The sequence below is a fragment of the Aptenodytes forsteri genome, unplaced genomic scaffold (assembly GCF_000699145.1).
Source record: "Aptenodytes forsteri isolate BGI_AS27 unplaced genomic scaffold, ASM69914v1 Scaffold223, whole genome shotgun sequence".
Taxonomy (NCBI): domain Eukaryota; kingdom Metazoa; phylum Chordata; class Aves; order Sphenisciformes; family Spheniscidae; genus Aptenodytes; species Aptenodytes forsteri.
The window spans coordinates 616902-629333 of NW_008794742.1; the positions used below are offsets into that span (position 1 = coordinate 616902).

Sequence of the window (12432 nt, forward strand, 5' to 3'; positions counted from 1 at the left end):
TTTTGTTGTCGAAAGGGGGAGGAGGGGGGGGGGGGGGGGGAACTGCTTTTTAATTAGCTGGGATATGTGGTTCTAGATAGGCATATGTTCTACCCTTAAATCTCACTGTTTTGGAGAGGAGAAGACAATTCAGAACCTTGTAACAGCTGCTTTTCAATTATTCTGGGAAACCTGAATCCAAGCTGGAACACTTTTTAGAACTAATGAGAAAGATAACCACCACAATGATATTTTATAATTCAGATTAACCTAGAAGGAGTTTATTTTAGTGTAACTTCTGTCTTTCATGTCTGTGTTTAAAATTGTTAATATTGAAAAGTTGTTATATAAACTTCTGCTTGTTTGCTTGTTGTAGCACAAATCTTCTATGAGGGCAGGATGAATTAGGTAAAGCTGTCTGCAGAAAAAAGAAAGTGTGTAAAATGGAGTGTATAGGCAGCTCCGAGGACCTGTTCTTGATAATATGTAAAGAGTTTTTTCAAATTTTTGATTCCAAATTATTCTAATGTTCTTCTATATGTATGTTCACATGTCCAAATTGCAATGTCCCATTTTGTAAATACTTTCTGGGAAAATCAAATGTGTAGGTATCGAGACAAACAGGGTACTTTAATTGAAGGCTGGTGAGACTTGAACAAGAATTTGAGTTCTTAAGCCTATGTATCTTATGTGACTCTTTCAAAGTAACATTACAACATTTTTGTTTAGCATTTTATTTCTCAATAATGTCAATACAATTTAAACACTTTGTTACTGCACAGGAACAGATGTTCTGTCATGTTTTGAGCCCTGTGTGTGTGCCTCAGAAGAATTGCTGCACTCAGTTTTCTCAATGTAGATACCACAGTATGGTTCTAGATTCCCAGAAAAATTTTCATCTGTTCTTTCTTACGTTGCTTTCTATGTACAATGTGTGTGTGTGGGGAAATCAAATCTATGTAATGTGGTATTGAACTACTTGTATCTTGTATACAGAAAGTTTTCTTTTTAATTAGGAAATGTTTTTCAAAATTTGTGTGTACTGAAGTCTATAGCTGAGTGTGCACAAAAAAGGGTAAAACTTGTTTTTGAAGCTCTAGCTATGCTTATGTTGGCATTTGGGGTATTTTAATAGGAAAAAGGATATATAGAACAACACACTCTTACATGTCCTATAATACAGTTCAGTGGTTTACTCTGAGCTAGTTAAAATCTAGTTCCCTGAGGGTCCTGGTTTCGGCTGCGACAGAGTTAAACCACGACACTGAGCTAAACCTTCCCACTGCATTAGCTTTGAGGATTCCAGAAAGGCCTGTGAACCTTTGCTTGCTCATCATCAAGACTTTTAATCATAGCGCGCTTGCTGTTTTCACTCACAGAAAGCTTCTCATGCCTTATTTTTTTCATGCAATTCAAGTGACAATGTGGTACCTACTCCCTGACCTATTTCAGCACTGTGCATTTGGGCAATGTGTGCTGCAAGGCACCATTGGGCAGGAGTGGAGAATTTAATCCTCCCAGCCTGGATACTGCAGTCATATGATACCTGTGTTAAAGAAGTGACACAACTGTTCTGAGCATCCTTTTCTCTGAGGAAAAAGATGGGCAGCAGCATAAGATTCTGGGATTTCTTACCACTGCAGCTGTGTTCCTCCCCTGTGGATTGGGTCAAGAAAACAAGCTGCATCGTCTTAAGAAAATGGGAAAAGTAGCACTAGTCAGGAAACTTCTTCATGCTTCTCTATGTTCAGATTTTTCAATGCACAAAGTTTCAGGTGTTTATCACCCTGAGAAGACTTGCAACCCTGGGCACTTGCTGGCCAGTTACTCATTGGTTTGAAGTGAGCTTGTCTTCTGTAGGGCAGGTAGTGATCAAAGTTTAGCAGTGCCATCCTTCAAGCTCTCTTCAAATAGTGCAAATGTGTAGTATTGACAAAATCTTCATGACCTTCCAAAAGTAGGGAGTGTTTGACACTGTTCCATCTGTTGCTTGGTATAGGGAAGCCACAGCTTCAAGAACAGAAGAGGCTACTGTGTAATACAGATTTCGGTTGACCAGCAAGGTAGATCTTAACACATTTTGGCAACTTTCCCATGAGTCAGGAGTCATTCCAGTTTCTTTTGTGATTCTGACCTTGGAATCAAGACATCTGCTGAAACGCAGATGGTGTTTCAGTGACCATTTGTGTTCTGAGAAATGCTAAGTAATCCACATGTGCTACTGCCATAAGCCCGAGACTTTAAATGTACCATTAATTGTAACATTACCACATTTACAATGGGAGCTTGTGTAATTTGCAACATCGCTGCTAGATGATTGGCTTTGCTTTAGCCCCTACTTAATAGACTATCAACATACCATGTCCTAATGCTCTGTCTAGAGTTGTATCCAGACCCATGCTCTTGTCCCAGCTTCTTGTTCATGCCCTCTTCTTCCCCTCCTCTCTCACCCTCAAAATACATGCAAGGGGTGTTGCTTTAAAGGCAATGGCTTAATCCACATGAATTCCTGTAGCAAAACAGAAGTGAGCAGCAACTGTTCAACAAAATAACTTTCTTCCTTGCTGGGAATGAAGGCTGTGTCCAGTAATCTATGAGGAAATGCAATAGGAAAGGGAGTGTGGAAAATCTAGTTTAGAACTTTTAAAACTAGAACTGGGTGTGGGGAGAGTGGTATGGAGAAAGTTCCTGTCAGCTGTCTGCCTTGCTGTCTGAAGCTGGGACTGGGAAGAAAAGGTATGACCAGTGTGATCATCTGGGAGGGATTCTGTAGCCTGAGCTTAAGTAGCAGTCACCAAAGCTGGCACTTAGCCAGGTATATATATTTTTACCTGTAGTTGGCCAACCTGCTGACCAGAAGTATGGTTTGAAGGCTCCAGAGGGAGACAGTGGCCCTTTCGGAATAGTTTTGCTCTGGCACCCCTCAAGAAATGCTTGTTATCAACCCCTGGCCACCCTGGAGATAGGCTAAGTGTTGCTGCTTGTCCTGTTACCTTTCAACCATGCCCTCCATAGTGTCTTTCGTCTCTTTAAAGCGTGATGTCCATCTCAATCCTGAGGTGCTGCAGCATCTTCTGTAGAATGGTCTTCCATGTTAGATGTTGCTCCCTACCTGTAACAAAGTGGGAACAAGGTGGTAGGGGAGGTGCGGGTGTTGCAGCCTCCCTCCTCAGTGGAACCCGTGGAGGAGTGTAAAACATGTTTGTTGGCCTTTGGGTGCCTACAAAGGTTACAGCGTGCTTATCTATCACCTGCAGCTATCTTCTGCAACTGTGAAGTGTTCAAGGATGCAGTATACTGAAAATTGCTTGTCTGGGTCAGAGAATAGGTTAGGGTCAGGGTGAAGCCAGGCTTTGAACAGGATAGTCTGTCTGGTACTGTGTGGAGGAGTGTAAAACATATTTGTTGGCCTTTGGGTGCCTACAAAGGTTACAGCGTGCTTATCTATCACCTGCAGCTATCTTCTGCAACTGTGAAGTGTTCAAGGATGCAGTATACTGAAAATTGCTTGTCTGGGTCAGAGAATAGGTTAGGGTCAGGGTGAAGCCAGGCTTTGAACAGGATAGTCTGTCTGGTACTGGGAGCTTACTTCTATGCCAGGATCATCACTGTGCTGGGGAGACTCCATTCGCCTGTACCCACTAATATTGGGAGGAGCCAGGCATTTGGACAGGGAGAGGCAGATCGAAATATTTGCCTTAAGCAGTGAGAGTAGAAGGAGGTTGCTGTGATAATGTCAATCCTTCTTTACTTTTTTTATTCCGAATTAAATAGTAGATAAAGGATATCCTGCTGGCTCAGTGTGTTACTGGATGAGGCCTTTAAGTACAGTGGGTATTTTGTCAATGTTTGTTATGAATCTGCTCCATGCTCTACTACTTGTCTGGATGGAGGAATAATGCCAGTTCACGTGCTTCAGAGGTTACACAAAGCACTATGAGCCTTCTTTTCCCTTCCCTTCTCCTTTAGTCCAGTAGTTTGCTTATGTCCCCATTTTTCACTGATTTACGAAACACCTTGCTATGAAATCAGTAGTTGTTTAGAAATAGGAGTATCATGACACAAAACCTCTTCCCCCCACACAGACACACCCTCCTCTGGGTTTATCACCTAGAACTCATTTTCTGACTGCGAACCCAATATTGAAAGCAGGAATGGAACCCAGTTTTTTTTACTGTGAACAGGTTATCGGTGCCAGCTGTGAGTGAGAGGGGTCAAGGAGATTTATGTAGATGTGTCTTTCCAGGTGTCTTCTGAAGTCAAAATGTGACAAAATTTCGCTTTTGTATTGCTTTAGTGATGAGACATAAATGACCTTGTTATGGCCAGCTTAATAGGAATATAAGTCAGGACAAGAACTAAGAAGCAAAATTCATAATAAGCCATAGAGCTTCTTTCACTGGAACCAGATTAATTTTAGATATTCTTAATACTGTATTAAAAATAGAGAGTTCTGGTACTATCTCAGAGTAGGAAAGGAGGAGGCGGTGTTGAACAGAACAGAAATGAGCAAGTAAAACAAAGTTACTATGTGAAAACAACAAAGGTGGGAGAAAGAAGAGACTATGGAAACACTGCAGGCGGTGGAATTTGTGAAAAAGAATGCAACCGGAGAACTTGATGTAATGGAAAACTTCCTTTTAATGGATTAGAAGTCCTTAAAAGGCACCGTCCCAAAGATAATATCTTCCCTGGTGATTTGTTTTAATTGCTAATGGTTCTGAAAAGAATACTTCAATGAAGAAGCTTAGTGGTAAGCCTTATTTGACTAGGTTGGGTTGTTTTGGGGTTTTTTCCCTACTTCTTACTAGTAGCTTGATATGTGTTGTCATTTCATGTTTTCACAAAAGGCTTATTTCAAATTATTTTTACATGCTTTTCACTCTAGCATCTCTCCATGTTGATTTAAGTATAGAAGAACACACCTTGAAGTCATATCTCACCAGAATTAGCTTTATAATTAGCTTTACAGCTCTACTGTAAGAATAAATTCTTGGGAGAAAGTTGGGGTTTTTTTCATTTGTTTCAAATTATCTGAGCAGCAACATATTTTTAAAAATAAACGTAGAATTGCCAAACCTAGGTAGTGGATGGGATTTTCCACATTGGCTGTTACGGAGATTTTGCTGTCCCTGAGATTTTGCTGTCATGAGCATCAGAAGTTGACATAAAGATGAATATTGTGTTCTCAAGACAGAAATTTCATCTGCATGCTGGACATTTTCTTTGCTGCGTTTTGGTGGAGAGAGGCTAGAAACTAGCTGTTTAGAAGTCAAATAGCACTAGGGTGAGAGGTGGAGGAGAGGCTTATCTGAGGGATGGGAGTTCATCCTGTCTAAATGATGAGTCCTGTTCTCTCTGGGAGTGCGTTACAGGGACATTGCAATGGCTGATGAGCATGTCCTTACAGCAGTTGTTCTTTTTATAGCAGGTTGAAGAATATTTTTAATTAACTCCCTTATATGGCCAGAATAATTTTCTTGTTCTAAAATATTTCATCTGTTTTTAATAGTGGAAGGGCAATGCCCTTGAAAATAGTTTTTGTTCTGAATTAAATGCATCAACTGATGTTAGCAGTTCAAAACTAATCACGCGTAGTTAGTGTAGTGGTTGAAGTAGTAGTTACTTTGTGCACTTTCCTCTGGATATTTGAACCAGATTTCTTTTTGTTTATATTTCTCATCCCAGATATAGAAAAATAAGTAAAATGAAAATTTAATGTATAAAAGTGAAGTTTTCAATCTTTACACAGTTATATTTAAGTACATTGAGCAACCAAATGTAATTTTAATATTGCTCTGTTTCTTGATATTAGCAAAACACGCATTTATCTGTAGATTCAAACTTTTATGTTAATTATATTATTCTTTGATAGAATAAGATTTTTTTTTTTTTTTTTTTTTTTTTAAATCTTGGAAGATAGACAATAAAGATATGGACTACCAGATCCAAGCTTGGGACATAACAAAAATATTCAGTGAGTGAACATGAAATCTTGTTTCAGGTTGTTAATGTTCTGGAAACAGTTGACAACAATATTAGACAGCATTACAATATTTTGGAAGAAATTCTAGTATTAGATAAATAATAACAATCCATTTGTTTTCTGTTTTGCTAGGTTTTGATAAAGAGGAAAATAATCTGGCAGTTTTAAATTTGATGGGCAGAACTTGGTATTTTATGTTTAAAGCCAGCTTGAAGGTTTTGTTTTTCTGTAATTTTGTATGAGTAAGATGTAGCAGTGAATATTCAGACAAACTCATTTGAAATAAAACTTTCTTGTAATGTGTATTTTTCTAATTCACACTGTAGGGTTTCTTTAGTAAACTATGTGGTGACAGTTTCTGTGCAGCTCTGTTTTCTCTGAATTTATTTGCGGTAAACACTAGTTTATTAGCACTAGTCTCATCAGTCTAAAATTGTTATGGAATTGATATTTAATGGAAATTATTAGTTGTGATTTTATTAAAAACAGTACCTTATAATTTCCAGGGTTTATAAAAAATACCTCTATGAAAATCCTGTATTTGTGTTACCCAAGTGGATGTAACGTAGGAAGTAAAACAAAAAAATGATGACAAGTAATGGGAAGCCAGAAAGTAACTTCAGATTTCCTTAACTCAAAATTGTTTTTCTACCTGATATATCATAATCTTTGTGAGAAAGGATGTTAAGGATTTAAATTCTGTAATCCTTGCTTCTTAAATTCTGAAGTATTATTAGAGATAATGTTAATTTCATTAACCTATTAATTTTTAAAGTGCTTCTCTAATTTTAGAGATAAACCCTTCTGTTTAAAAAGCCTTTTTGGTCAGTGGTCTGCCTGAAATATTTTTTTTTTCTGGCCGTTCTTCAGCAAGATCAAGTGAGTATGTTTTGCTAAAATATTTATCACTCTACAGTGATATGTGGCAGCTGACTGAACACAGTTTTTTCTGAAACTATATTGATTTTTTGCTTCTAGTCACAGAAATAATGACTGCATGTTCTGGGGAAGTTGAAGTGATGAAACTGGCTTTGTGCAGTTTCATTCGATGAGCTGTGAATCACACATTGACGATGTATCTTTTATTCTTTTATCTTTTCTTGTGCCTGGCCTTGTTAACAGAATTTGATACTGAAGTTTTTCACGTGTTTGGTGGCTTTATGTAGATGTCACAGCGCTAATCAGATAAGCTTACAGTATTGCAGAGCCCTCGCGTGAAGTAACTGCTTCTGTGCTAGTGTGAGAGCGCAATTTTCTGAAAAAGGAGAGAGTACCCGGGGAGTGAAATCATATCCAGGATGAGGCAGTATGTTCAAGTTCCTACTGTTGAGCAAGAAAAAGCCTATGATTATAATTCTGCTCTTGAACCAAGACCATGTATGTGTTTGGGTAGGTGAAATTACCATTTTCTGATAACGTGGACTGTTTCTTCTTACTGCTATTGTATAGAATAAGTGTGTGTAAAAAGAAGTACCCGTACAGCTGGTAAATATGTACAGTCTTAACGTGTAACATGCAGATTACAGGACTCCTTTAGCAGAAGAGAACATGCATGTTTAAACTTGGAAAATCCCACTATTGGAGAAGTAAACAATAAGGGGTTTTTTTTTAAACCTTTTACATTGACTGTCATGTAACAGTGTGAACTTCGCTGTAGGTACTGCTTTAACCTTTACATTTACTTGTATAAAATGACATAAAGATGTCTTCAAGGGGGAGACCATGAGAATGCAAATTTTCCCTGACACTGAAAGGGATTGTCATAGGATTTTTTTTGTCGATAAACCTGCATAAAATGGAACAGGTTCTTTTTACTGGGCTTAGTGACTGCGTTCTGTAGACCTACAAAACAGCTTATTTGTGTGAAACGAATGTGTTTATGTAGATCAACTTTCATCTGGGTTAAATTTGTATCCAAGAAGTAGAGAATCCGTTTTCAATTGCTGAGCTTTTATCCGTCTTTTACAACATTCATCTTTTCTGGTCTACGTAGTGAAATGCTCCTAGATTTTGTTGGGGTTGGTTTTGGGTTTTTTTTAAGTTCAATCTATGTTGTTAAGACTTAATTTTTGTGGTTTTTTTTTTTTATATATTCATACTTTTTTTTTAAAACCTATTCCTATGTTTTTATTAATCTTTCCTGGTTATATCAAAACACTGAGCAATGATTAATAGATTTGCCACAAAATCTGTCTCATGACTGTTAATTGTTTTGGGTTTTGCTTTTGTTTTTCTTTTTTTCTGTGTTCTTTGGAGAGCCTGTCGCTTAAATTTTTTTGTGATGGTGTTCTGCTTAAATTTCTCTACTCAAAATATCTTTGGAGGCTGAAAGCTTTGGTAGATTAACTCTCACTTTCTGGTACTTGAATGTTCTGTTTAATTTAGGAAGTTCTTTTAATGACAGTAATATTCATATTTTAGTTTTATATTTTGATGATAGAGAATTCTTTGAAAAGTTTGGTTTGTTGTTTGTTTTTTTTATGTAAACTATGATATAATTAAATACATAGAAATGTAAAGATACTACTGAAAATCCAGGATGGGGAGAAGAGAAAATTTTCAAATCTTATGCAATATACTTATTGTTAGGCTTTTTTTTATGTCAAAATTCACTGTATGCCATAAATTTGAAGAGCAGTATTTGAACAATACTGAGTTTCCATTAACTGAAGCGATCTGGTAAGGCTGCCAGGATGCGTTGGTACTGTTATCTGATATTTTTTATCCTTCTCAAAGGAGTAACTTGTATCCAGGTTTTATGTTACATTTTTGTAATTTACATGGTTCTAAAAAAACATTTGAAGATTTAAATCGTGGTTCTCTGCAAGGATTTTCTTCTTCTGTTACTTAAAGAAGGAGAAACTAACTCTAAAAGTATTTTTAATTGCCTCTGTCTTGCATGCAGTATTTTACAGTATTTTCTGTTCTTGTTATGGTTTGGATAGCTGTAGCAAAATATTTTACTACAGTTATTGTAAGAATATTTTCTTACACTTAGTAGTAGTCAAACATGCTGTTTACTCTGGACCAATGTTAGAGGTCCATAAGGTAGAAAATCAAGTAGGAAGACACAAGTACAGAGAGTGTTAAGCCAGGTGCAGAGCTGCAAACCTAACTCAAGAAACATTTAACAATATTAGGTCTTGTTTTGGTGGACTTTGGTCTTACTTGAACTTCCCAATACTGAGTGATATACTAGACACTAATGAATTACTCCTTTCTTATTATGATTTTACTTACTTTTAAAATGTTAGACAACATTGCTCTCAGTAGAATATTTTTGTACAACTGTCTGAATTGTTTCTGGTTTAAGTCAAATAGGGTTTTCACCTCTTGATACCTACATTTTCCAGTGGCATACGAAATAGCTTTGTTTTTACCTACTTTGTACCTGCAGCTTTTATGTAAATGTAGATTTTTACATTGGTTAGACCTCTGTAAGTAGGAGATGTCAACAGGAGTCGTATGAAGAACTTGACAGTAGTAACAAAGTACGATTTCACACAAAAATTCTCAATATTCCAGTTGTTTATTCCTTGAGTGGTTTTTCTTTTCACAGTTATGTATTGAAGTCATAAGTCTGTGTTCATCTTACTGGTGATATATGACTCTATAATTCATGACCCAAGTTAAAAGACCACTAGGAGAACTTAGAGTTAAAGCATGGTTTTAAAATCATAGATCTATCTTTGATAATTGTTTTTGATTAAATAAATTGCAAGAATTAAGTTGTCAGACTATGAGCAGAATTCTTTCTTTTGTTTTTGGTCCAAAAGACAAGTAATATCAGAAAACAGGTGGAATAGAGGGAGGATGGTCTACTCATGTAGAGGCTTGTAATAAAAAAAAAAAAATACAGCAGGGGAAGTCTTTGTCATTAATCTCCCAGATGTTCTGATAAATATGGTTAAAAACAACAAGGGTTATTTGGATATCTTAAGTAAAAAAACCACAAATCCTGGTGTATTTGCCTAATACTTCTTCACAGCCTGAAAAACTTGCAGAAAAATTACATTCATCAAAGTTACTGCCAAGATACCCTTCATTCTTTTCCCTATTTTGATTTGCAGTAAAAGCTTTTGCAGCTTTTACTTTTTTTAGCAAGTGTTTTATGATTTTTTTGAGTATATAAATGGATACTTTTAAGATATTGTACAATATTTTAGCTACTCTGAATGCTCTAGGTGTTGAGATTTGAAAGATCTGCATGCATACTTGGTATATTATTATTCAGTGTATTGTTTTCTACTTAGTGGCTCTTGTGCATCAGAGCTGCTTTAATGTTTAATGCTTTAATCTCCACTTGAAGTGACTGTCTTTTGTCGGACGCCCAGTAAAATAGTGGGATAATGAAGGGAGAGCTTGTTTTGTATATTGTGGTTTATATTGCTTTGTATTGGTGCTTGTAAAACAGAAGATTTCGTAGTTGACTTTTTTGGTAGAAGAGTGAATGTAATGCATGTTTAGTTATGTTTTGAAATGATCATTCAGAATGAAGATAAAACAGCAAATGAAGTAGCCTTGGTTTTAATATTGCTAAATTTTGAAGTGTCTTGATTTTTCTGCGTGTTTTTAAGTATGGCTGGATGACAGGTACATTTCTAGTACCCAAGGTGCTTGCATATTTTCTCATGTATTATATTATAATAGTAGTTTTGCTTATTTGACTTCTCAGTTATTTTCAATTACCTTAATTTTGCTTTATTGCCGATAGTAACAAGCAGCTGAATTCACTGTATCTTTTTCCTCCTTGCTTATCAGCTAGTCACTTCAAATGAAAATACCTGAGTTCCTAAAACTTAATTCTAAATTCTGTTGGTTATATCTTTTCTGCAGGAGTGTGCTGTTGCTGTGCTGCTTTGCGACCTCGCTACAAGCGTCTGGTAGATAACATATTTCCTGAAGATCCAAAAGTGAGTGATGACTTTAAAATTTTAAGGGATTGGCATTTGAAAATTTTTGGTTAGTAACTAATGTTTTAGCATTTTTTTTATTATTTTCTATTTTAATATTTTACAGTAAATTCTGCTTTAGCGCTTCATAGCTTTAATAGAGGTTAGCAGAATAATTTAGCTGGAAGGGGAACTCTACAGATCCTCCGGTCTAATTCCCTTGTCAAAGCAAGGCTGTGCATATTGAAGAGTGAAATTGATATGTTTTGTTCAGAGAAACAGAGATTTAATTAAGCAGGGTATTCTGCAGCAGTGGTAGTGCTTAACTTCATAATTACTTAGAACCACAGAGACTTGTTTTGTTATGTTTGCAGGTGTGAACATTTTCTGGTTTTCTACAAGATTTTAATTTTCTAACTCTTTACGTATTGACTACGTAAGTTTTTATAGTTCTGGTAGACTGTTGTGATCCAAAGAGGTGGTTTGTTGTTGTTGTTTTTTAATTTCTCCAGTTATTCCTATACAGTTTTTTCATGTCACTTGAACAGTCTTGGAGTTGTATTACAGCCCAGATCTTACTCTCTGTGGAAATAAATAACTTCCATGTTACCATTTAGTAATGCCTATATCTATACATAATCACATGGTGGTTCAGACTAATTGAGAGCTTATATTTCTGCTGCTGTATTTTTTTAAAATGTGTTACCAGATTTTGTTAACTTTTACTATAGTAGAAGTAGAACAGTCAGCATTTGTATAACGTTTGGCTTACATCTTATAAAATATGTGGGCTTTTCTTTAAAATATGTTGTTGAGTGCTAGTTACTATATAAGTGTATGTTACTGGCTTCAAAGAAAATGTTTTCTGTGTATACAGTATGTTGAATGCATGGAACAATATGGTTTTACAGATTTTTATTTTTTAATCTACTTGTTTGATACAGGTGTAGAAACACCCGGAATTGCTACAGTTGTAGTGTTATAGCTTTAATTTCACTCAGTAGCTCTGAGTTGGCACTCCTTAGACTCTGCTTTTGTTAATATTCATTGGCTCAGTGCAGGACACAAGCCAGTCCATGATGTTTCACTGAGTTACAGGCCGTTTCTAAAATATGAGAAGACTTGCTTGATAAAATGCATTAATTAATAATGAGTGTGTTAAAAGCATCAGTCATTTATTTGAAAAAGATAATGTTTTTGTGAACTTCTAGGGAAAAAAAAAAGAAGACAAAAAGCTTTATCCTTCTTACCTGATAGTTATAACCTCACCTGAGGAGACCCATATCACAATTCACATTGGGACTAATATGTTAATCTTTGATCTTGTTCTAACAATTAGCCTTCAGGTACCCTGTATGTCAGCCTTGTCCAAGATGTGACACTGAAGAAATAAAATATTTAAACTACAATCTTGTTTGTATATAGCATCAAAATTATGCATCAAATATACTTTTTTGGGGGGAATGGGGAAAAAAAAAATGACCAGTAGGGAAAAAGTGTGTCTTAGAACTGATTACATATCTCACTAAATACTTTCTTTTGGAATACGTGTTTCCAGCCCCGCCCCTGCCCCCC

General features: G+C 36.1%; 1 protein-coding gene across 1 annotated transcript in view; it reads left to right on the plus strand.

The window, feature by feature from the left end:
* Positions 1–12432, plus strand: part of EFR3A (EFR3 homolog A) — a 90370-nt gene that overhangs the window by 12988 nt on the left and 64950 nt on the right. Inside the window, exon 5 of the mRNA XM_009273969.2 lies at positions 10802–10878. Within this exon, the coding sequence (XP_009272244.1) occupies positions 10802–10878 (77 nt within the window). The remainder of the gene's footprint in view (positions 1–10801; positions 10879–12432) is intronic.